Source organism: Asparagus officinalis, chromosome 2 (assembly GCF_001876935.1).
Source record: "Asparagus officinalis chromosome 2, Aspof.V1, whole genome shotgun sequence".
NCBI classification, from domain to species: Eukaryota; Viridiplantae; Streptophyta; class Magnoliopsida; order Asparagales; family Asparagaceae; genus Asparagus; species Asparagus officinalis.
This window is the reverse complement of record NC_033795.1, coordinates 83,511,778-83,537,699: the sequence shown is the minus strand read 5'-3', so window position 1 is coordinate 83,537,699 and position 25,922 is coordinate 83,511,778. Positions and strand designations below refer to the sequence as shown.

At 38.2% G+C, this 25,922-nt stretch overlaps 4 protein-coding genes and 2 non-coding genes across 6 annotated transcripts in view; 3 read left to right on the top strand and 3 right to left on the bottom strand.

Moving 5' to 3' along the window:
• LOC109831910 (Golgi apparatus membrane protein-like protein ECHIDNA) lies at positions 782-5,154 on the top strand. Its single transcript, XM_020399386.1, has 6 exons — positions 782-917; positions 1,262-1,318; positions 1,411-1,614; positions 1,702-1,761; positions 2,940-3,066; positions 4,872-5,154. The coding sequence occupies exons 1-6, from the start codon at positions 903-905 to the stop codon at positions 4,958-4,960; spliced, it is 552 nt and encodes a 183-aa protein (XP_020254975.1). The 5' UTR covers positions 782-902; the 3' UTR covers positions 4,961-5,154.
• Positions 6,139-13,739, top strand: LOC109831909 (psbP domain-containing protein 1, chloroplastic). Its single transcript, XM_020399385.1, has 3 exons — positions 6,139-6,308; positions 11,809-12,227; positions 13,321-13,739. The coding sequence occupies exons 1-3, from the start codon at positions 6,191-6,193 to the stop codon at positions 13,540-13,542; spliced, it is 759 nt and encodes a 252-aa protein (XP_020254974.1). The 5' UTR covers positions 6,139-6,190; the 3' UTR covers positions 13,543-13,739.
• On the bottom strand, positions 13,882-13,962 carry TRNAL-AAG. The gene has a single exon. It is a non-coding gene; the product is annotated as a tRNA-Leu (tRNA).
• Positions 14,049-14,119, bottom strand: TRNAG-GCC. Its single transcript has one exon. It is a non-coding gene; the product is annotated as a tRNA-Gly (tRNA).
• LOC109831908 (neutral/alkaline invertase 1, mitochondrial) lies at positions 19,478-22,759 on the top strand. Its single transcript, XM_020399384.1, has 5 exons — positions 19,478-19,691; positions 19,792-20,003; positions 20,633-21,126; positions 21,936-21,984; positions 22,028-22,759. Exons 1-5 carry the CDS (start codon positions 19,493-19,495, stop codon positions 22,352-22,354), a joined length of 1,281 nt encoding a protein of 426 aa, XP_020254973.1. The 5' UTR covers positions 19,478-19,492; the 3' UTR covers positions 22,355-22,759.
• The window catches only part of LOC109831455 (gibberellin 2-beta-dioxygenase 2-like), a 3,498-nt gene continuing 620 nt past the window's right edge, over positions 23,045-25,922 (bottom strand). The window contains exons 2-3 of the mRNA XM_020398774.1: positions 24,156-24,555; positions 23,045-23,617 (exon numbers count right to left, since the gene is read on the bottom strand). Of these exons, the coding sequence (XP_020254363.1) occupies positions 23,339-23,617; positions 24,156-24,555 (679 nt within the window). The 3' untranslated portion in view covers positions 23,045-23,338. The remainder of the gene's footprint in view (positions 23,618-24,155; positions 24,556-25,922) is intronic.

Genomic DNA, 25,922 nt, shown 5'->3' with positions numbered 1-25,922 from the left:
TTACATGCGTCGTCCAACCACTTTTGTGTGTTCGTTGGAAGGGACCCGATATCTTGGTAACATAAAAGAGGAAAACGATGTCCTCAGGCTGAGAACAAACCGAATTAGCATCAAACCATCTGATCATGTTTAATATGATCCTTAACCTTCTATTAATGAAGTCGTTTGTTCACAATCTGTGACCTTTCGTTTAAAAATTCACATGCTCAGAACCTATTAGGCAACTTAGATAAAATCCTCACATGAATTATTAGTACAGATATTTTACCAAGAACAATTTTTTAAAACAGACCCCTTTAGAGTTTTATTTTTTAAAATCGACCGGTTTTTTTTATTTACCAAAACCGACCCGATTTTGTGATTAACAGCCTAATCACCATCCTAAATAGTCGGGGTTGGCAACCCCGACTATTTAGAAGGGTATTAAACCCTGATTAGATACCTTAAACACAAAAAATTAAGGTCCTAAATAGTCGGGGTTGCCAACCCCGACTATTTAGGAAGGTGATTAGCCGGTTAATCATAAAAGCGGGTCGGTTTTGATAAATAAATAAAAAACCGGTCGATTTTGAAAAATAATACTCTAAATTGGACTGTTTTAAAAATTTGTTCTTTTACCAATCTTGTGTGTGTTAAAGTGCCGAGTTTATCATGCCCAAAAAACCCGACAAGAAAAAGGTGAAAACCAAACCAAAAGCGGCTCGGTTCATGTTGAAGCTGGGACCCGCAGGGTGCATGGCTCAATCGTAAATAAATGCATAACTCAGCCTCATTCTCTCAATCTCCGTAGACTCTCTCTCTCTCTCGCTCGCTCGCTCGCTCACAAAAGAGATGCGTTGAGCTCGCGAAATCTCAAATCGAAAGCTAGCAGCAAACCCTAGAGTCTCCTCATCTCGAATCCAATGGATCGGATCCAGGTACTACCAATTCCTCTCGCGTTCCTTGCCTTCCATCAATTTACGACGAATTTTGCTTGGTTATCCGTTGTTTATTACATGCAAAATCATCAGATCCGTAGCTACCGATTCTTAAAATTTTCATGAAATCGCAACGATTTGATCTAAACCTGGATCTCAAAGCACGGGGTCAAAGCTGCCGCCTTTTATTTTCACGATTTTGTTTAATTTCGGTTGTAATTGCGTTTGATCGAGATCTAATACTTCGCTGCCCAGATCTCGTCTGATCTGCGAAAACTTAGATAATTCTGAATGAATTTAGATCGAGTCGTGATATAATCTCCGGAAAAAAATTGTGCATGCAGCCTCCGGTGGAGAACTATGCAAATCCAAGGACTTGCTTCTTTCATGTCCTCTTTAAGGTAATTTCTCTACATTTATTTGCTTTGTTTCTTATTTTTATTTTTTTTGAATTTATGGAAAAATTAAGTATGTCTGCATGTGAAATTGGCAGGCTGCAGCATTGGCATTTTACATCTTGTCTGCGCTATTCTTTAATAGCTTTGTGATCATCTTCGTGGTTACGGTCCTTCTCGCTGCGCTTGATTTCTGGGTTGTTAAGAATGTAAGCGGACGGATATTGGTTGGGTTGAGGTGGTGGAATGAGATTAATGAGCAAGGAGAGAGCGTGTGGAAGTTTGAGTGCCTTGACCAAGAGGTTCTTGATGTTCTTTCTACTCCGTATTTCTTTTTTTATTGTGATTTTCCATGTGTCTTATGTGTTTTTGAAACTTGCTGTTGTCAGTCTCTTGCTAGGATGAACAAGAAAGATTCATGGCTTTTTTGGTGGACAATCTATCTCACGGTAAGTAACTCGGGAATGTAAACTGGATGTTAGTGCATATTGAAGTCTAATCTAGGGTGGAACACCATAGACCCTTTCAATTGCAATTGCTTTTGTAAATGGTTCGTCTTTTCCATGTATTTTCTTGTGGGCTACTGGCTCAAACCAATATTGATATACATGGTCACATCTGACAATATCGAAAGTGTTAATTTAACCCCATTAGACATACGTGTGGGCTTAAGGACATTTCAAATGTTGTTTAAGTTGTTAATTCTCATTCATTTGTGCATGTGATAGGGCATACATGCACGATTTTGTATATTTCTTTTCATTTATTTGCATTACACACACTAACGAAGAGCCAACATTTAATTTTTCATGGACTAATACTTGACATATGACTAGCCCTTATCTTTTTATATGGAGAGGTGAGTTAAAAAAGCATAGACATTGAAACAAAGAAAGGGCAACAGAAAATATAAGTAAGAATGTGTTAATGTCATGTAACCACTTAAGGATTAGTCAGACGTTAGTTAGTTTCTAACATGGAAGTAGACAGCCCCTAATCTGTCCCTTTAGTATGAGGGTGTTTGGGAGAGCTTATTTTTTGGTCAAAGTAGCTTATAATCTAGTTTATTCATATCTAACCATTTGGTAACATCACAAATAAGCTAGCTAAGTTCCATTTGAAAAAGCTGGGATTCCCCAACTTATGAAAAACTAACTTATAAGCCACCTAAATAAGGTATGTTTGACCAAGTAAATGACTTTACAACCCATACAATTTTTATTAATTTTTTTTATAAAAGCCAAAAGCCATAAAAAACTAACCTAGCTTATAAGCTATTAAAAATAAGTCTGGTTCAAGTTCAGGTTCATTGGTGTCAAAGAATTTAGCCATTTTAACACAAGTATTGAGAATGGTGTCTGGTGTTATGATGGACTTGGGTTCTTCATAACTCGACCAGGGCTTTGCATCAAGGACTTGGGTTTTCCACGACAGACAAACATGTAACATGTTAATGGGGTTTAAACTACTTCTCTGACCTCAATGTGGATACATATTCTTTATCAGTGTAACCCATAACTTTTCTGGAGCAATAAATATGTACACGTTAACTATGAGACCTCCAGTGGTGTTATTGTCACTATGAATGTTGGTGTGTGGTTACATGAGTCTTTTTTTCCTTACGCAGGCTGTTGCGTGGATTTTCCTTGGAATATTTTCACTTATAAGGTTTCAAGCTGATTATCTTCTAGTCGTTGGAGTTTGCTTGACACTTAGCATTGCGAATATTATTGGTTTTACTAAATGCCGCAAAGGTAAGTGTTTGCTTTCTACAATTTCTGAAAATTCTTTCTGAAGTTTCTGCCATCTACATTCATGTTATAGGATTATCGTTTAGTAATATCAATAGGGTTCTAAATTTAAGCATGGGAAGTACTATTATTTCAAGAGTATTTTACATGATGATAGACTGTTAGTAAAGCAGCTTAAGGGTAAGCTGTTTAAGGCTTGTCCTGTGTGCCGAACTTGTACGTGTGCAAACACATAATGATATATAACTCTAGTCATCAATGTTATCTTTAGCTATTCTACTTCTCCTTTAACTGGACATGTGCAAACACATAAATATCATTCTTCAACTTTATGATCAAGGCATGGTTTTCATGTTCGTTCACTTGTTCTTTCCTCATTAAAAAGTTCACTTGCACTTCGGGTAGTAATATTTTTCTTCATATCTTGGCCCCATGTGCCAAATCTATGTTGATAGTTTATAGTTTATTATCTTCGGAGCAATCTACTACTTTTAAGTCCATGATCTTTTACATTCTCTGCAAGAATGATAGTAAAATCTAATTGGTTATTGTTTGTCTATTACCCACTTCATTTAAAGAAAGATATTTGTGGCAAATAACTTCCCAAACCCCTTCAATTTAGTTGCATATAGTTTGCATCTTAATGAACTTGAAACTACAGTCGCATGGGGAATCCTAGGCCCTGCTCCTTTTTTTTGGCTTGAGAATTCATGAACACAAATTTGCTACACATGGTCTCGAATTCTTGGAATTGACTGGGTATGGTAATTACATATTAGCATTGGAAAGTAACCAACGGTAATCACTTATGGAACTAGCAAAGCATCATAGCATGCACCTAGGAATTGGAAGTACACCAACCAACCTGTGGAACAGAGATTCAATTGATATTAGCGTCCAAATTGCTCCAGACCACAAAATACATTCTGAATCGCTATTCCAAGTTTTTCATTATCATGTCTCAGCCTTAACTAGCTGGTGAATGGACAGTTCACATGGAAAAACAGAACGTTTCTTAAGAAATCAGTATGTTCAACATTTCAAGTATTCTGATTTTTCTCAACTCTACTCTTCTTCATAATTAAAATTCAACATGTTCAAGAGAAATTCTTCTTATCAATCATGTCTTCTCCTGGTGACATATTGCTGATGATGCTTTCCTACTATAGAGGTTGAAAAGTTTGAGGTCTTAAAAGTATCTTAATCTGTTGTTTGCTCAACCTTCATGTTTTCATCGAGCTGTGTTAGGAGCTAGGAAAATCTCCTTTCTCAATTCAACGTAGTATCCTTCTTTTACTGCTTCAAAATATGCCACCTAATTCTGCTTCTATTCTGAATAGGATAAATTTTCAAAACCATCCGCTTTTAAAATTTATTTTCAAAAAACGACCCATTTCAACCTTAATTTCAAAAACCGACCCAGTTGGTTGAAACTGGGTCGGTTTTTGAAAAAAAAAATTCCCAAACTTCACGGGAGTTGAACTCCCGTGAAGTTTTGTTATGAGAAAAAACTTCACGGGAGTTCAACTCCCGTGAAGTTTGGGAATTTTTTTTCAAAAACCGACCCAGTTTCATCTAACTGGGTTGGTTTTTGAAATTAAGGTAGAAATAGGTCGTTTTTTTGAAAATAAATTTCAAAAACGGATGGTTTTGAAAAATCCTCCATTCTGAATATCCTGCATTCTTCTAGGTTTGGCGCAAAAAATCCAGCAACATACACACGCTTGCGCCCACAAGTGCATGCACAGACACGCACTAACTAATGAACTACGTGCTTTTGATTGATTCTTGTTTATTGTGTGGTGCAGATGCTAAGAAACAGATACAGCAGTTTGCTACCCAGACCATTGCTTCTCGCTTCTCATCAACATTGCAGTCAGCATTCAGCGTCGTATGAGGCCTCACAAGAAGTAAACAGAAGGGGGATAAAAACGATGGAAATGTATGCAAAATGTACACAAAAAAACACAATTCTTTTTGTTAAACCATGGTTTTGATGATGTTGGATTATATAGTAGGACCTCATACTGGTATTTTTGTATTCGAGTTGGAAAGAAGTGATGGATTAAATCTCAATTTGTTCGTTCTTTCCCCCCTTCCTCCTACAACTTTTTACTGTTAAATTTGTAATTACATAATGTGGCCGAGGTTATCTCTCTGGTGATCATGTTAAAATATATGAAATTAGCATGAATAAAGAGAGCCAGGGAAGGGGATGGTAGTAGTTTTCTGTAGAGCACGGATAACGTTTTACTATCAATCTTAGGGGCTGTTTGGTAGGAAAAAAAAATGCGAACTCCAAAAAAGGAAAAAAAAAAAAATCGTTTCATGAAAATAAATCTTTTAAATGTAAACAGAAGATTATTTACACCCAAGTTTTTTATATGGAAAAGCTACGTACCTTTTGTAATAATTGCTTTTCAACCAAATGCTCAATGCAATATAATTGCATGTATCCAAACAATGAGGTCAAAGTTGATTTCCTGCAATAAATATTTCATTCAATATTTACTGTAATTTATTTTTGTAGCAAACCAAACAAATATCTGTCATTTTTAATCGTCACAGCTATGGTCAACTCTCCTTTTGTTTACAGTTGAAGAGGGAGGGAGAGAGTACTTGAAAGAGGGATTTTTGGATTCCTGTTAATAGTAAAAGAGAGAGAGGGAGAGGGTACCAGAAAGGGAGTGAATATGGTTACCAATATTATAATGTCATGTCATAAGAGGTTAATAGTAATTTTAAGTGGGCTTTCTCTCACATTGCTTACTTGACGGTCTAAATGAGGCATTGGCACAAATACTGCCAGTATTTGGGGCTGAAAGCCTGAAACACAAGGCTTAAAATACAGAGACGCTGGCCACGTAGGCTAATTCATTCTGAGGCCCTGACACAATTTTCCCAAAAATAAAAGATCAATTCTTTTTTAAAATATTAAAAAATAAATAAATTATCGGATGTGGTTCTTCAGATCCGAACCCGTTAGCTTCTCCCCTGAATAACGAGTCGGGTCGGGTTGAACTTTACAAACCATAACCCGCTTCGCATCTATCGACGATTTGTTTCCCCCCTCCCTCTCCCTCTGAGCTTTCTATCCGTTCACCGAACCTATTTTTGGCGCTCTCTCATGGCCTCCGTCGCCGCCATCGGATCCATCCTCGTCCCTAACCCTAGGCCCCCACCCAGGGCTCCGATCTCAGCCTCAGTCGCCCCTCAAATCAAGCCGTCGGCGCCAAAACCCTCAGGTACTCTCTCTCTCTCTCTCTCTCTTTCAATCTCGCTCGGTGAATTTTGCAGCAGTTTCTCGAGTTCTCGGCGACCGTTTCGATTGATTTTGCTTCCGTAAGCTTGAATCGCATTCCGTTAGAGAGATTTACCTATGAAAGGATCGATCTTGGGCTGTAACTGAGCACCCCTACTTGTACAACGCGCACGCTCTCTAGGGTTTTCTCTAGATGTCTGCTCGAGGAATTGCGATTGGGCCGATTGTCAAATTGTATTGAATTTGTGAAACTTGGAAGGTTCCGCTTGGTATGGCATTTGTTGCGTTATGGGTAAAGGGTTTAAATAGGGTTAGTCGTGCGGTGTCGAAATCCGATGATTGTACTATGGGGGCATTCTAATATCAGTTTGGTGCTATTTCGATAATGTAATCGTCGTCTGAAGTTTTCGATTTGTGGGATGAGCGTGGAAGCATCGTTTAGATACTAAGTATTGGTATCGTCGTGTTCCGTTAAGGGAGTTTCCATGCCGAGGGAACTGGAGGTGAGATTAGTACAAGCGATGGTTTGCTCGTGAAGCTTGGTCGCTTCGGCCCACCTGGCCCAAATTCGGTGGTACCAATTGTCCTAAGTTCCCCTTGTTCGCAGGTGACGCTGCGGGAAAGAAAGAAGGTGGAAAGATATAAAGCGTGTCACCCAGATGTGCTAACTATTATTACTCAAGCATACGTTGAATCTCTGGATGGTGTTCAAGCCTGACGAGGTCAAGGAGAAGGAAATAAGTTACAAAAATGAATTCTTTTGTCAGATAAAATTGGCAGCTGAATACTGTCAGAAACACATAATTTTTCTTTTAGATAAATGGCAATTTATTTATATATGCCACTTGTATACATGGTAGTTCATATCATGCCTTCTTCTTTTATTGATAACCAAATACTCTCTTTAAAAAAAGGACTCAGTGAACTCCCTCAACTCCGTCAACTCATTCAGCCACTAACTGGGTGGGGTGGGAAGATGGGAGCGTGGGAGGGGGCGGCAGCAGGGTGAGGAGCATTAACCTTGCAGAGTTCTGCCTCGAAAATAGTGATAAGTATGCCAAGCACAATAATCGCTATTCCAGGGACAATGGTGAGGACAGTCAAGACTGTCTGGTGAATATGAAGAAACTCGAGACCAATCAACACCACAATCGACAAAACGAAAACAAGCCCATTCGCAATAACCATCTTCAGATCTGGGGTTCTTGTTCCCGTCCAAATGGCCACCATTACCGCAGTTGAAAAAACAAAGAAGGCATAAAGCATTATCCTTACTGTTTTCAGCCTTAACAGTTCAACCTAAACAAAATGCAATATAATATTATTAGACAAAAAAACTAAACTTAAAACTAATTAAAACAAACGTACTTAGGCACGATTGGCCCATCACGTCTCCGCCGCCGCCGCCGCTGCCGCAGCCTTTGCCGGCGGGCCACCGTTAAAGGCCGTGCGGGTACGAACGACTGCGTTTTTTAGGGCCTTTTTTAGGGTGGAGGCCGGGGCCTACTATTCATTAAAACGGACCCTCCGCCTTCATTAAGCTATCTCAAACCAGCCTATACGCTCCTTTAATCAAACGGAAAAAATCAGCCACACGCTTTTCTGATCTACCATTCCAAGCAATACCTCGGTAGTGCTGAGACCCAACCAGAAATCCTCTCGAGCGACTCTGATAGCATCCTGAACTCCCCAGATCGCGTGCTCCCAGGAGAGAATCCCAAACGCCACGCTTTCTCCTGCTTCGAAGTTAAGGATGGTGACAAAGACCAACCCGAGCCGTCCCGTCTGCGGGACCATGACTCCAAGCAGTCCTATTTGTCGGGCGTCAAGAAGGTTAGCTTGTTCAGTCTGTATTTTTTGTTTATATATATTACCTTAAATTTTTTTTGTTTGATACTGAAGTTTTGCGGATTCTTGCCGGGAAAGAGGCAAAACCCTCCTGCAGACGTGAGGGCCAACGTCCTAATACGTTTGTTTTAATTAGTTTTAAGTTTAGTTTTTTTGTCTAATAATATTATATTGCATTTTGTTTAGGTTGAACTGTTGAGGCTGGAAACAGTAAGGATTATGCTTTATGTCTTCTTTGTTTTTTCAACTGCGGTAATGGTGGCTATTTGGACGGGAACAAGAACCCCAGATCTAAAGATGATTATTGCGAATGAGCTTGTTTTCGTTTTGTCGGTTGTGGTGTTGATTGGTCTCGAGTTTCTTCATATTCACCAGACAGTCTTGACTGTCCTCACCATTGTCCTTGGAATAGCGATTATTACGCTTGGCATACTTATCACTATTTTCGAGACAGAACTCTGCAAGGTTAATGCTCCTCACCCTGCTGCCGCCCCCTCCCACGCTCCCATCTTCCCACCCCGCCCAGTTAGTGGCTGAATGAGTTGACGGAGTTGAGGGAGTTCACTAAGTCCTTTTTTTTAAAGAGAGTATTTGTTAACTCTAGTAGGTTCGATGTTAATTTTTGTAGTTAGGATGTTGAGCGTGGGCATTAACTTTTTTTAATTTTTTTATTTGTTATTGATTTTGTAATCTGAATATTTTCAAAAAATGTGCAGCATTGCCCCCCACTTTGAACTCAAAATTTAAAGATATTTGCGCCGACATCAACATGTATTTCAAATAGGATTCCCAATGATAACCAGTCTGGGGATAATGTTATGATGATTGATGACACGATCAATAATTCAGATAGGAGGTGCTACACTGTTTTAATTGAGGAAGCCGTGTGACCATCATTAATTTCACCACATCGCTCACGAAGTGCGACCAACGAAGCATATTTTGCTTCAGTTTTGTGTTTGGACCGTTTTTCACGACCGCCGTCGTCTTGCCCCTATCGTCCATTGGAATGAACGACATCGAAATCGTGATCAGATACTTAGATGCCATTTTCACCGAGCAAATCCTAACCATAAGTTGAAATTCGAGAGGGAGAAAGAAATAAAATTTGGGATTTTTGGGTTCCTGTTTACAGCTGAAGAGGGAGGGAGAGTACTTGAAAGAGGGATTTTTGGATTTATGTTAATAGTAGAAGAGAGAGAGAGAGTACTTGAAAGGGAGTGAATGCGGTTACCAGTATTATAATGTCATGTCATAAGAGGTCATTAGTAATTTTAGGTGAGTTTTCTCTCACGTTGCTTACTTGGCAGTCTAAATGGAGCCTTAGCACAAATACTGCTAATACTGCTAGTATTTGGGGCTGAAAACCTAAAACACAAGGTCTAAAATACAGAGACGCTGGTCACATAGGCTAATTCATTCTGAGATCCTGACACAATTTTCCCAAAAATAAAAGAGGAATTCTTTTTTAAAATATTTTTTTAAATAAATAAATTATCGGATGTGGTTTTCCAGATCCGAACCCGTTAGTTTCTCGCCTGAATAACGAGTCGGGTCGGGTTGAACTTCACAAACCATAACCCGCTTCGCATCTATTGACGATTTGTTTCCTCTCTCTGAGCTTTCTATCCGTTCACCGAATCTATTTTTGGCGCTCTCTCATGGCCTCCGTTGCCGCCATCGGATCCATCCCGTCCCTAACCCTAGGCCCCCATCCAGGGCTCCGATCTCAGCCTCAGGCGCCCCTCAAATTAAGCCATTGACGCCCAAACCCGCAGGTACTCTCTCTCTCTCTCTCTCTCTCTCTCTTTTCAATCTCGCTCAATGAGTTTCGCAGCAGTTTCTCGGGTTCTTGGCGACCGTTTCGATTGATTTTGCTTATGTAAGCTTGAATCGCATTCCGACCCATCAAATTTAGCCCGCGTTAGCGAGATTTACCTATGAAAGGATCGATCTTGGGCTGTAACTGAGCACCCCTACTTGTACAACGTGCACGCTCTCTAGGGTTTTCTCTAGATGTCTGCTCGAGGAATTGCGATTGGGCCGATTGTCAAATTGTATTGAATTTGTGAAACTTGGAAGGTTCTGCTTGGTATGCATTTGTTGCGTTATGGGTAAAGGGTTTAAATAGGGTTAGTCGTGCAGTGTTGAAACCCGATGATTGTACTATGGGGGCATTCTAATATCAGTTTGGTGCTATTTCGATAATATAATCGTTCGTCTGAAATTTTCGATTTGTGGGATGAACGTGGAAGCATCATTTAGATACTAAGAGCATCTCCAAGGGGCCGGAAAAATCCGGCCCCTTAGCTAAATTAAGGGAGATATAAGGGAGATGAATTTTAATATGAATAATTAATTTAATGATTATATAAGGTAATTTCTTAATTTAAATTAATTAATTAATCATTTTTAGTTATTAATATTTAATTATTTATTCATTTATAAATAAACCACATATTTAATTAAATCCTAATCTATAAAATTAAAAAACTAAATATAATTAATTAAGGGGTAGAGGAGTTTTAAGGGGGAACCATTGGAGAAGAACCAACTCCTCCCTTAAAGTTCCCCCTAGATTAAGGGACATCCAAGGGATCCCTTGGAGATGCTCTAAGTATTGGTATCGTCGTGTTCTGTTAAGGGAGTTTCCATGCCGAGGGAACTGGTGGTGAGATTAGTACAAGCGATGGTTTGCTCATGAAGCTTGGTCACTTCGGCCCACCTGGCCCAAATTCGGTGATACCAATTGTCCTAAGTTCCCCTTGTTCGCAGGTGACGCTGCGGGAAAGAAAGAAGGTGGAAAGATATAAAGCGTGTCACCCAGATGTGCTAACTATTATTACTCAAGCATGCGTTGAATCGCAGGATGGTGTTCAAGCCTGACGAGGTCAAGGAGAAGGAAATAAGTTACAAAAATGAATTCTTTTGTCAGATAAAATTGGCAGCTGAATACTGTCAGAAACACATGATTTTTCTTTTAGATAAGTGGCAATTTATTTATATATGCCACTTGTATACATGGTAGTTCATATCATGCCTTCTTCTTTTGCTAATAACAAATGAAACTTATTAGTTGTGATTGAATAAACAACTTTAACATGAAAGATACAAGGACAAGAGCAAAACGTTGAGGGGAAAAAGACATTTCATCCTTTTCTTGTCCTTCATCACGGCCGTTGTATTCCTCAAGAAAGAAAAAGGGGAAGAAGGAAAAGAGACGTGTTTCTGATTTGACTCACTACCTACGAGTTATTGCCTACCAAAAGCACATCTAGTTTCCTTGAAGGAGAATCAAAAGAATACCTTGTGGAAAAAAGTTAAAGAAATAAGTCAGATGATTATGCACATATTTTCTTGCTTTCCTTCTGATTATCGCTTCTTTAATTTTTGCAGTTGACATTGCCCCAAAAATTTGGAAATGCTTTTCTCAGTTGATTGCTCCCATGGCATGAGTACGAGGCTGAAGGATTTTCTGTGATATTATAATTATTAGCTTTATAATTCGAGCTATGCGTTATATAAACTTAATATCCAATTTTGATTTGTCTTCTGTAGACCATTGCCATTTTCCTTCTACCATCAGAATTTATTAATATACTATCTATTGATGACCAGACATATATTTTTTGAAGTTCCCAGGAGGAACATCATTGCATCTCTGGTTTCAAGCTTTATCTTTTCGCAGCTGAGTTCTCATGAAGCTGTCTTAGCTGAACTCTCAGTTGGATTTAGGGAGCATATAGATATTTTCGATGGCTACTCCTTTTTGTATCCAAAGAACTGGATCCAAGTTAAAGGAGCTGGTGCAGATATATTTTTCAGGGATCCTTTTGTCCTTGATGAGAACATATCAGTAGAGTTATCTTCTCCGTCATCCTCTAGATTTAAAAGCGTGGAAGATCTGGGGCCTCCACAAGCAGCTGCAGAGAAGGTGCTCAAACAATATTTGACTGAGTTCATGTCTACGAGACTTGGAGTTCGCCGTGAGTCTAACATTCTAACTTCGTCATCAAGGGTCGCTGATGATGGGAAGCTCTACTATCAAGTTGAGGTACAACACTATAAAGTAGCCTTTTTACCCCCTCTTTGTTCCCAATGTTTTCTGAGGGCATTTCAACATTGTTTCAGTTGAACTCTATACATGAGCATGTTGTTTCTTTCTTCATATTCTGTTAGAAATTTCCTAAAACTGAAAGCAACTTGACGTCTTTATACCATGGAGCTTGTGATGAATTCACCTCAGCTCAGATGTCAGCTAATGGTGAAGAGTAATTCAAAAATAGGGGCAAAAATAACAAACCGTAAATTTAAGAAAATATTAAATCCCTATCTATGTAAACCATAGACTCTATTGGACTGGTGGCTTACTTCCATTTTGCTTCTATAAATCTCTAGCTCCTCCAAACTACGATTTCTCATTTCTGTGATCTGGGGCTTGGTATCTGTATCCTTACCCTATTCCCTAGTTATATTCCTAAATCAGAATAAAGCATCAGCATTTTCTTTGAATAAATACACTATAATCTCCATCACATATGCGGAATTTAGGAATGAGGATTTATGTCGAAGAAAATCAAGGTTAGAACAAATACCATCAAAATTAGAAAATCCTATAAATCCATGCAGAAGTGAAGGCATTCAAGAAATGCACTACTTCTTGTAATGATGAAAATTTGAATCCTCATAATTGTTTGATTTTATAAGACAGAGAATTATAAGCTGTAATATAGTTTCTTTAGGAAGTTTTTCCAGAACCTTTTGGCCATAGTTTCGTACTTAGTTCCCAATGCCTTCAACACTCTGCTCAAGTTACTACTTAGTCTACTTTGGACTTAGTTCATCATAAAATTCCTTTTGTGGAACCCTCATTGGTTCAGTTCATCATAAATTCCTTTTGTAGGACACTCATTGGCTCATGATAGGCCTCTACTTGGCCATGCAGTTTTCGCGAACCTTTTTCACCATTTGAATCAATGAACAATTTCATTAAAGGACTTCACCGCGAACTATTAACCGTGATACTAACTTTAATCAATAAAAAGGAACCATTGACCAAAATCTTACGCTAGTATCTTACGATTACGAGCATCTAACTTTTCTCAAATCACCACGAGTTTTAGCTAACCTTTGGTACATCATTACAGGTGAATATTAAGTCATACGCAAATAACAACGAGCTGGCTGTCATGCCGCAGGACAGAATTCCTCGTCTTGAGTGGGACAGGCGATATCTATCCGTTCTCGGTGTTGGAAACAACCGACTGTATGAGTTGAGGTTGCAAACACCTGAGGATGTTTTCTTGGAGGAGGAAAAGGAGCTGAGACGGATTATGGACTCTTTCAGAGTGCTTGAATCGGTTAATTGATGAGGTTCCTACCATCATTTTTCTCGGTCCAACTTCTTTCTGTTAAAAATTTAGGCGATCCATCATCTTTGTTCGAATTGTTGTCGAGCTTTTTTTGAGTTGGAATATTTGAACATCTTGATCAGTTGATTATTTTCAAACAGGGAGTGTAAATTTTATGCTTAGATCATTGATCAGCTTTAAACTTTGTATCATAATAGTTGCTTTTTTTTGCTGCATGGAAATGGCGTGCATAATTGCATATAGGCATCCAATAATATTGAAAAAGGACAAAATCATTACCATGCAAAAAAGATTGGAAAAGGATAAAAATTTAAAAGTAAACATATAAGAAATGTATGTTGAGAGTGGGATTTGAACCCACGCCCTTTCGGACCAGAACCTTAATCTGGCGCCTTAGACCAACTCGGCCATCTCAACGCGTTGCTACGCTCCAAGTGATAATAAAATAGAACCCAAAAATACAATTATTTTGCATGAAAAAAAAATAAATGATTAAAAAATAATGCACCAGCCGGGAATCGAACCCGGGTCTGTACCGTGGCAGGGTACTATTCTACCACTAGACCACTGGTGCTCGTTGCCTGCCTTGCTTGCTTACCCATTTTTAATCATATTTCAGGGAACAATGTGTCCCCTTGCTGTTTACTTCTTATTTGGAATCGGATACAAAAACAATATGATTCAGATCATTTGCACTACTAGACTATAGTTGAGAGAGTACTACTTTTAATTTATCTAGTGAATGATTATGGTTCATTCATAATAGCACTCATCGTTAGTTAACACTCAAAAGAACGCCATTAAAATAACTGTTGATTTACCTAGCGAACGATGAAATAGCGCTCTCTCCAATACCAAAACTTTTTCGTAGCGGAGAGAATCTGAATCCCGAACAACATGGGGTGAAGGTAGCCACGTTTCACACGGGAAGAGCCAATGTTTCAGAATCAAGAACAAATTCCGTTTCTATTTTTCCCCCCGAGCAAACTTCAACGCCTTCCACCCTCTTTTGTTCATTTACAAATCATCATTAATCCACAACATGATGCTCTACAGATTAATGAAGAGCGCATTTTATAGAAGCCCACCCCCACAATGCTTAACGTTGAGCCAGTCCAATAAAAAAAACAACCCCAAACCAACGAAAACTTGAACGAAACTTGACAATGACCGTGAAATTGGAAGGCGGCCCCCCTTTGCTTTCGAGCAAATATCTCCAAACCAAAAAGGTCAAGAAAAGTGCAAATTGACACCCATTTCCCATTTTTATGACTATGGCGCACGTTTCACCGGGATTTGTGACCACAATATTTGAAAAATTCCACACACACACACAAAAAAAAAGGGTTTATTATGGATAATGCGATACGAAACGAAAGAGACGCGAATGCACATAAGAAAAAAAAATTTGCAAAATAGACCTATTTTGCGACCTATTTTGCTAAATATTTAGCAAAACAGACCGTTTTGCTAAATATTTAGCAAAATAGATTTTTTTTTTTTTGACCAACAGGCCAAAAAGAGGTCGAGTCGATTTTGCTAAACAGACCATTCGAAACATATGCGACTTTTTTTTCTCCCTTCCTTCGTATCATTTTCGAAGATTTCCCCCCTCTTTGAAACAATGAAAAGTGCAAGTTTACTCCCCCTTCTGTTTATATAAAATCCCAACACGTTTCATCAAGGGGTTGGTGGCCATAAATATTTCTAATTTACAAAAATAGAAAATTAGTTGATAAAATGGTTTATCGTGAGCAAGAAGCCAAAAGAGGCGTGTACCCACAAAAAATAAAAAAAAAGCACGTTAGAAAAATCATCAAAAAGCTCTGCCATGTCAGCACCAGACAAGCTCTTATCCGATCTTTTGCTTTGTGGTCCCGAGATATGATGTCTTTTATCATATCGCGACATTTAGATATCTCGTTTCCCGTAGAAATGCATGAACAAGCTCGGTTCATGGTTGTAATCATAGGATGTGTATCTAATTAAATTATAAAAAAATATTACATAATAGTTCTTAAAAAAATATATCACATACAACTATTATAACACCAATAATACGGCTAAATATCATAGAACCCCCTTTAACTTTGGATGATTATTAGAAAACTCCTCTTTAACTTTCAAAATTTTAGAATACCCCCTTTAATTTTAGGGGTTATCAGAAAGCTCTAGGGGTTTTAGATAAAATTTTAACGTTAAAGAAGACGTTTCTAATAAAATCTGAAAGTTAAAAGAGAGTTTTTATATATTTTAAAAGTTAAAAGAGATTTTTAAATAATCTTCCAAAGTTAAGGTGGGTTTCTTGATATTTACACCCAATAAAATTGTACAAAATCCGGACAAATAAAACACAAATTTGCTAAGCACGAAAGCGTAGAAGTGAAAGTGATCATCGAGGTACACTGAGAAGTATGATTAAGAAAAACAATTCCATTCCTTAAGAAATTAAATGTTACTCTTATTAAACTATAATAATAGAATTAATTATAAGAATTGATTAAAATACCCCAATTAGAATAGATAATAAGAGTACAGTTAAATGAAGGACGATGACTAAAAACAATCTAATTATAATATATAATTTAGTTAGAAGCAATTAAGAACTAAGCTCATAATAAGCTAAGTACGCTTAAGTTAAGACTAAGTTATTATATTCATATATAATCCACCGACAAATTGAAATAAAAGATCTTACCGTTGTTGTGTGAGATGATAAGGTTCAATGAATATCGCGATATTTTGAAATCGTCCTTTAGTCACGTGCGACAGGCATTCGGATCCCACCGCGGTCGGTGCTGCCACGTGATTGGCTCTCTGCGCGCAGTTGGATATTGATATTTCTAACGATGCAATGACCAATGACCAATGACCATCCAATATTTCTTGTTTTGCCAATAATACCCCTAAGTTTTAGCTGTATCATTTAATTATCCACTATTATTTGATTGATGCCGATTATTTACTGAAAATTTACAGAGATCTTGCAACCAACTTTCAAAAAAGTTTAAAAGCGCAAAAACTTATCGCAAATGTTTTGGTAATATAGATAGTCACAGCTATTTATTAAAAAAAAGGATTGTATTACGTAGCTAACATCAATATAAAGCACGATCGAAGTCATGTGATATAAACCTCGTAGAAGCCTTTTTAAATAATAAAATTCATAAAAGAAATAGAAATAATGGTTTCAGATATGAGAAGGAGACACTTCTAAAAAATTATATTACCGATCTCTATTTAACAACCTAAGTTTTAATATTCAAATATATTATATGTCTGAAACTTTATGTTTAACTATCTTAGAATGTCCAAGTCACCATGAGATGACTACTTTCAACACTCATAAATATCCTTTATAATATGACATAAACAAGATTTCTTCTACTACTCATCAATTTATTCCTAATAATAAATCAAAATCAAGATAATCCTATAATGGAGAACCAGCTTATTAGTTGTCAAGGAGGGTAATTATGTAATTTCCATCATACACCTTCTGACATCCATAAATATTTTATAAATTAAATAAAATAAAAAATAAAAAAAAATTAATGGCGGCCGTTCTCCTGTTGGCTTCGACTTCCTCCTCGCCGCGCTATAAAATTAACAGATCGATTCCGGCACCTCCCTTTCACTTCTTCCAAAAAAAATCAATCAACGCCCAAGACCACTCCGCAGTTTTCTCTCGTGCCCTTCTTCCGACAAAATTTATTTACAGTACACACACAAAATCTAACATTTCTTTGCAGATAACCCCCTGTAATTTTTTTTTTCATATGAATGCAACCGCTCCGATGGGACTCACCGCGACCGTGAAGCCCTGCTGCCGTCTCCTCTCCCTCTTCCCAAAATGCCCCCGCAGGAGTTTCCACTCCTTCCCGAAATGCCCCAACCACGCCAGAGGCCCTAAGTTCCTTCCCGAATGCCCCACCATGGCGCGCCGCCGCGCCCGCTGATACTTGCCGCCGTCATGTCCACGTCGGCGGACCAGATTCCGGCGCGCCAGGATCGGCCTTCGACCCGATCTACATCAAGAACCTCGCGTCAAGCCCTGATCGTGGAGAAGATCAAGAGAAGAGATCGATGGATCGAGGAGGGAGGACGCTAGGGCTGACGTGGCGGAGGAGACTAGGGCTGACGTGGCGGAGGAGACGGAGATGGAGAGGGAGGCGTGGGGTGTTTGAGGAAGGCGGTGGTGAATTACTGCGGGAGCCCTTGGGGTGGGACGCTGGCGGCAGACGATCGCGCGACGGCGGGGGCCCGTTGAACTACGATCAGGTGTTTATCAGGGAATTTCGTGCGCGTCGGCGCTGGCATTTTTTGTTGAAGGGGGAGAGCGAGATCGTGAAGAATTTCTTGTTGCATACTTTGCAATTGCAGGTAATTTTTAGTTTTTTGGGGGAAAGTTGTTATTTTTCCGGATTAATTTGAGGATTTGGGCGAAAATTTGATTTTGGTAAGAATTGGGAAAGATGCACTTATTTCCGATTATAGAACTTGCTGCATATAATAATTGTGGCAGTGGCGAATAAACTAATAATGAAAGTGATAAATTTTGTAGGTTGGCCTAAATTTAAAATTTATTAGGTTGGCAATCAGTCTCAACATTTTAATGCAAACAAGAGTAGAATTTATAAGGTAAAAATTTACTTTTTATGGAAAGTTGAATTTTTTTTGTGAATGAATTGTGGGGATTAGGTGAACGTTTGATTTTGCGTTAGGGGTTTTGTTTTGGATAGTTAACGTGGAATTGTCCCGGAGATAGAATTTGGAAAGGATGAAGGTGTAATGTTTTCGTGCAGAATTGTCACTATTGGTGAATGCATAAAACCGCCGCAATTGGGAATTAAAAAAGAGTCATTCTTTTAATCGGAAGATATCGGTAGCTGGACACAATTTTGTAATTTCTGGTTAGCAATCAGCTTATATTCCGCCATTTTCGGATTTTTTCAATATGAAATTGGAAGAGACAGTTTTGTTGCAAGTTTGTTTGAGCTTTGAGGTTTTACCTCCTACTACAATAATTTGAATATTCCCAATTATTTGGCTGTTAGGTTGTAATTTGAAATACATAGTTGCATAGTTTCACCTTGGTACATACCTCAATAATTAATTTAGAGCCTCTGGCCAGTGATTCTTTTCCCTCAGGAAATTGTCATAATGAACTGAGATCACATTTGATTTTATCAAACTATGATAATTAAAAGCTGCCTTCTTTGGCGTCATACTGTTTTGCAATTTTGAAAATCAGATCTATCATTTGCTGAATATTATTCTTATAATTGTTTGAGCTATTTTTACACTGAACTTATCAGTTTTGTTATATAAGATTTGAATTGCATCTTTTGTGACTTATACATATCTAAGTTCTAACAAAGTATATCATTGTATTATTAGCCGCTATCTATTGGATACCTTAATAAAGAGCTATTGCATGTTATCAAATAGTGGCATTATAATATGGCATCTTTGCCTCTTCAAATGATTAGGTCACTGTCATTAAAATTTCACTCATGTACTGTATGTGATCAGATCTATTTAGAAAGCATTTATTTGATGTGACTCTTCTTAGTTAGAAGAAAGCCCTTGGTCTTGGTTGTTGATTTGCAGCCCACTTTAGTTTGCTGCCTCCATGCTTGTCGTTCTTTGGTAGTAAGCTTATTCCCCACCTCTCCCTCCTGGAGGTAAGGTTGTAAAATGCATTAATGATCAACTGAAAGCACTGATGTTAGAAATCTTTATCCATCCAGACGATTCTATGGAAACATTAACAGATATTGACCCTGTAAGCTTTTATAGCAGCCCCAAAAAAAAGGTTGCCGACAGATTTTATAGTATTGCCACACTTAAAATATCAGGTTGTAAACTGTGTTGTCATGAACTCAACATCTGTATTCTTCCATTTACGACCTTTGTGAGTTAATCTTAAACGTGCTATTTCACAATGCTAAAGCCTTCGCCTTTTTGTAATTTGCAGAGCTGGGAAAAGACTGTAGATTGTTACAGCCCAGGACAAGGATTGATGCCTGCTAGTTTTAAGGTCAGAAATGCAACTTTGGATGGAAGCAATGGATCATCTGAGGAGGTCCTGGATCCTGATTTTGGTGAATCGGCCATTGGACGAGTTGCCCCAGTTGATTCTGGTGAGTCATAATAAATGCATTTGTATGTGAGATTTATCAGATTGTTATTGCTTCAAGAACTATGTAGTTAATCAGCATGAGAAACATTCTACTTTGGCAGGATTATGGTGGATCATATTGCTGAGAGCTTATGGGAAGATTACTGGGGATTATGCATTACAAGAGAGAGTAGATGTACAAACGGGAATCAGGCTCATCTTGAATTTATGTTTATCAGATGGGTTTGATATGTTCCCTACTTTGCTAGTGACTGATGGCTCTTGCATGATAGACCGCAGGATGGGCATCCATGGGCATCCTCTTGAGATTCAAGTAAGGTTGAGTAATGATGGTGTATCTCTTGCAATAATGAGAAGATAATAGTTTTAAAAAATTTCCAGATTGGCTTTAACTTAGTCACATTATACCATTCTGCATGCACTTAGATTTCGTTCAATGCCTCCTGTTTAATTTCTTATTCATGCCTCAACAACAGAATGGTGCCTACATGGGATCAATTTGAGTGTACATCACAGTTAGAAAATGATCATATGATCGGTGTTAAATGTTTAATACCTGATAAGATGCACGACCGTGTGAAAGCCACATGGGTATCAAGTAAATGTAACTCCAACACTTAAATGGATGCAAATTTACCTCTATATGAGTTATTATATTATTCTCTGTGTGAGATAAATTCCATCAGTCACCCCCTATACCACCTCGACAACCTCATCCCTTTCCCATACCCCCCTCATGCATCCCTTATATGGTTTTTTGAGTATTACATGTACAAATCTTATTGTAGTTATTGCAGACTGGTTATTATTAGCACATGATGATCATGCCTGTGGCAGGTGTCAAACTGTTTACTTATGTTCCAGACTTCCAGTTCTGTGATTAGTATTATTAGCAGTAACTAGTAAGATAGTGTCGAGAGTTTGATGAGTTCTATTCCACAGGCCTTATTCTACTCAGCTCTGAGGTGTTCCCGTGAGATGATCACTGTCAATGATGGATCGAAGAACCTGATACGTGCTATTAATAACAGGCTGAGTGCACTATCTTTCCACGTGAGGGAGTATTATTGGGTGGATATGAGAAAAATCAATGAAATATACCGCTATAAAACTGAAGAATACTCTCATGATGCTACTAACAAGTTCAACATTTATCCTGAACAAATTCCTTCGTGGCTAGTAGACTGGATGCCTGAACAAGGAGGTTATCTCATTGGTAATCTTCAGCCTGCTCACATGGATTTCAGGTTCTTCTCGCTAGGGAATCTTTGGGCCATTGTTTCATCTTTGACCACCCCAAAACAAGCTGAGGGTATCCTAAATCTTATTGAGGAGAAGTGGGATGATCTTGTGGGCAATATGCCTCTCAAGATTTGCTACCCAGCTTTAGAGTACGAGGAATGGAGGATAATCACTGGCAGCGATCCCAAGAATACGTAAGTTTTCATTAACACTTGTACTTTTAGTTCCCTAATATTCTACTTAAATTTTGTGTGTCAAGAAATTCCTTGTTACCTTAGCCTAATGCTCTAATACCTTATCATCAACAGCATAACCTTTGAATAATGATTCAATTACCCTGGACACATATTGAAATTGAAGCTTCAAATGCTTGTCACTAAGCAACAGTCAGCACGCACTATGTAAACACTAAACAAAGGCTTGACTTTAGAACAGAAAAGCAATATTTAAGTGTAACCACTGGAACATAGCATGTTTGTTTATTCTACTAAGGTCAAAGCACGGAGATTCTTTAAAGTTTAAATTGACAGCAAATTGATCCTAGCAGATCTACATGTGTACTGCTCCAATGAAACACAAATATGTCACCCTGCTTGAAGACAGAATAAACTATATCTATGATTTTGAGTGTCAGTTAGCTGATCTAGGGTTATTGGAAAAATTGAATTGCTCGTTGGACAAAATGAACCGTATCGTGCTAAATTGTCATGGTCATTTTTCAACCATCTAGCCTCTTGTTCTTGTCATTTATCTCATTTATCTTTCCCAATATCTTTCCCCTGTTTAACTGAGAGTGATGACTGTATCATTAGGTCAGTCCTTCACCTTCTGTTTAGAGTTCTAGTTTATAGGATACATTTTGAAATGATAAGTCTCGGTTGATGCAGAAACCAAATATAGACAGTTTGTGTCAAGGTAGATGACTCTTTCATGTAAAACATACACTGATTCTTCGTTCACTCCGTTTGAGGAACTCCATTTGACATAAACTTATCTTTTGCAGTCCTTGGTCATACCATAATGGCGGATCTTGGCCTACTCTCCTATGGCAGGTAAATTCCTGCTAACATAATCCTCTCCAATGTGCATCTCTAGTTCACATTAGCCTGCATCAAAATGGGAAGGCCTGAGCTTGCTCAAAAAGCCATAGAGGTGGCTGAGAAGAGACTCTCTAATGACAAATGGCCGGAATACTATGACACGAAAACTGGAAGATTCATCGGTAAACAATCCCGTCTCTATCAAACTTGGACTATTGCTGGATACCTCACCTCTAAAATGCTCCTTGAGAATCCTGAATTGGCCTCTATTCTCACTTGTGATGAAGACCTCGAGCTTCTAGAAGGCTGTGCTTGTAGCCGAAACAAGTCTGCCCGAAAAAAGTGCTCTCGCTCTGCTGCCAAGTCCCAAGTCCTTGTCTAAGTATACTACTAGTAATTCTTATACATTCATACTGTACAGAGGAAGGAAGAATAAAACCTAAACCCGGAGATTGGTTTATGAATAGATTTCATTATTTAACCTATTTCTAGCCCACAATAGATGCTCATTATTTTAGTTGGGCTCTATGTGGTGGCTAACTTAGAGATTGGGAACATTAGAAGGCTCCATCGTGTAGGTTTTGGGCTGTATGTTTTTTTGACACGGCCCATGATTCGCGTTACTGCTAACGTTTGTACTGGGTTTGGGTTTAAGTCTGTAGTCTATATGATACATTGTTGTATGTATGTAAATTAAAGGATTCAAACACACACTTGATTCATAATGTCATTGTTGGATTCTGATCTTATATGGAGATAGATATATGAAAGTAATATCGGATATGAAGTAGGATGGTGTTTATTTTGTTCATGTCTGATATTATGACTATGGTTTTCTATAAATTCTTGGAGTAGCAAGTCTCATGCTGTGATATTGTACTGTGGATATGAAGCTGGATGTTATTTCTTGCGTGGATGGCCTATGCTGTGAAACGACCTTGCAAGAAACATTAGAGCCTCTTGTTTGTTGGAGAGAATAAACATGGTTACAGATAAGTCATGATCGAGTCACTTTGAGGTCTATACGTTACTAGGATTAACTTGTAATGTATTGTTGCTGAAGCAACAAATACTCCCAAGTACCTGAACCTATAAGATGAAAGGAAAAGAACATATCCCAACCTGATCAAAATCCACACATTAGCGCATATATATTACAAATAACTTTTCTTCTACACACACATCTCCCTTCCCCCTACATTATAAGTTAAAAACACACCTACTTACACTGCATTCGACGTGTAATCGCCCTCCTCAGTTCCATTCAATAGCCATTAGCAAAACTTGGGGACAGCTTGAAGTGCACCCCATCTGCCTTTCATTGGAACATTATAGGCTTAGAGGTGGTCAATCAAACACACGTCTCTCAAAGCCATGATATCATATCAGTTCTCTCTTCATCATCGTCCATTTGAAAGAGACTGAGTCGATTGTGGCTAAGTCTAAGCGAGTACATTATCTTCTTGTATTCAGCCCAAGTGAAGGATTTGTACCGTCGAGGAGTTGAGGGTGTTATCATTTCAGGGAGGGGAGAGATCCATTCATGGAGAGGAGGTGCACCGAAGTAAATCATCGAATATCTTGAGGTATAGGAGTTTGCCATAGCTCTATGTCTCACACTAATAAACCTCCCATTTGTCAAAGCCTGCATTGCGTAGAATACTAACTGGTTAGCATACTTCACATACTTCAAACTAAAGGAAATAGTGAGCAACTTGATAGATGTAATTTAATGGATCCTAAAGATTGGTTGCTCACATGTTATGTGGAAACTTTCAAAGTATTCTTCGGACTTCGGGTTCATGTGTGAGTTTGATTCACAAAAAGACATGAGGTTGGATTCAGAACCACTTTGAATAACCAGTTACGTGGTTATATGGTTAGAATGCTTGGACTCAGTGACTCAAACAAGGTAATACTTTTTGAGTCAATTTGGTTCGAAAGTAGATTAGCCTAGTCTGTCTCCTTTATATGGGTCTTTCCTACTGAACAGTTTAACTATATTACACATCTTTTCCTCTTTTAAAATTTGAAGTCATGACACTAACGATTCTCAAACGTGCACGTGCACGCGCGCGCGCACACACACACAGACAGTTGGCACCCAGTAAAAAGACCGAACAACTTTTGAGAGTTGGTTCATAGTTTTCAGAAGCACCAGAATGAGCGCCAGTAAAACCCACCTCAAGTGTGTCGCCGACATTTACAAAGAACGCCGAGGGGTCAGGCACCACCGGGACCCACACATCGCCATTAGTCGATGATGACAGTATCTGAAGTCCCTCGACATCATTTGATCGGAGGACGCTTATGATCTGAGGGTCTGAATGTTCTCCAAATCCTATCCTACAGTTGTTGCTGCCCTTACCATCTTTGCTGCCGGCAGTGTTGTGGTAAGGAGGATAGTGGTTCATTCTGATCAGAGAGTCGCTGTCCTTGTCTCTCAAAAGCCTGCTAAACGCCCACTTGTCTTTAACCCCAAGCCCTTCACCTAACATATCCAGGATCTCACATGCTAGCCTTTTCACAGCATCAACATACTCATCCAGTACTCCACTGTTTGAACAAAGGAAACGAGAGCGGGAAAATGAGAGTTAGAAGCCAAAAGGGGCAGATGGACGGAATCAAAATAATTTGAAAGATCTCTACCAGCAATTGGATAGACGTCTCACATCTGCCACAACTTTCTCACTTCCCTCCCTACTTTGCCTCTTTTAACCTTTTACTGAGATTTTGCTTGGTTTGTTTTCCTTTCTATGTGAGGCTGATTATTGACTTACTTTGAGGTTTTATGTGGTACATCCACCTAATACAGGTTCTAACCTCTTAAGGATGTATTATGATTCTTATCCCATGTTGGTTTGTCATTATCGATAACGATTTGTGACTAACTATGGTTTGGTGAATGCTATTAGGATGTGTTTTCATTCTTTCGATCGATTGAATTGTCTATAATAATATGATGCGGGGCTCTGTCTAGTTTTTCGGTGTATTAAGTATTATTAACATGAGAATGAACTTGTAAACCTAGTAACAGGTTGGATTTGTTATTTGTTAGGACTGTGACAAATTGCTAACATGAGAGAGACCAAGTCAATTGAAATATGTAGAGCTGCAAGCCGATGTAGGAATCAAAGAATATTTAGTTATGTCAAAAAGGGTTATGAGGTAATGCAGCATGCTGTTCAGGTGGTTGCAAGAAGTTATTAATTTTGTACTGTCATCTTCTAAATTGATTGGGTCTCTGATCCAACCAATTTTTCAAATACTTGACAAGAACCACACAAGCGATTATATTCTATAAGAAAATGCATATATAGGACGGTAATGACCTTTCATAGCCTGCAATATCCTATGTCAAAGGGTATAGGGGCAATTTATTGCTTATAATTAAGCAAAGTTTTTTTTGAAGTAGAAGAACTTAATCCTTCAAATTCTTCAACTTATTGTTAAATCACATTGCATCATATGGAATTAAATAGAGTGGAAATTGTTTTTTTTAATTATTGTCTACTAGTATTGATTTGATTGGTCATTTGACAGTGATGAATTGCTTTGTTATCAATATATCAGGCATATATAGGATAAGTCTTCCTTTTTAGTATTGTAAATTGGAATTAGTTTTTTTATAGTTAATTAAACTATGCGATCCACCAAACAAATTATTGATTGATGATTTATATCACCATGCTCACCAAAACTTAACTTTATCTTGCTCCATCTATGACAATTCACCAAGATAAACATATTGGTCACACTTTTAACACATTTGTTACTTAATTATGGTTTTCTTTTTTGGAAAGATTTCAATGATGGACAGATAGTAATATACAGTCTTAAACCGTAATAGCTGTCATATAGAAATTATCTTTACAAAGCTTTTTACTCCTAATTATCATAATGAGTTAAATTGGAATGTGAGGTGGTCTTTGAAACCTAGTATAGACAAT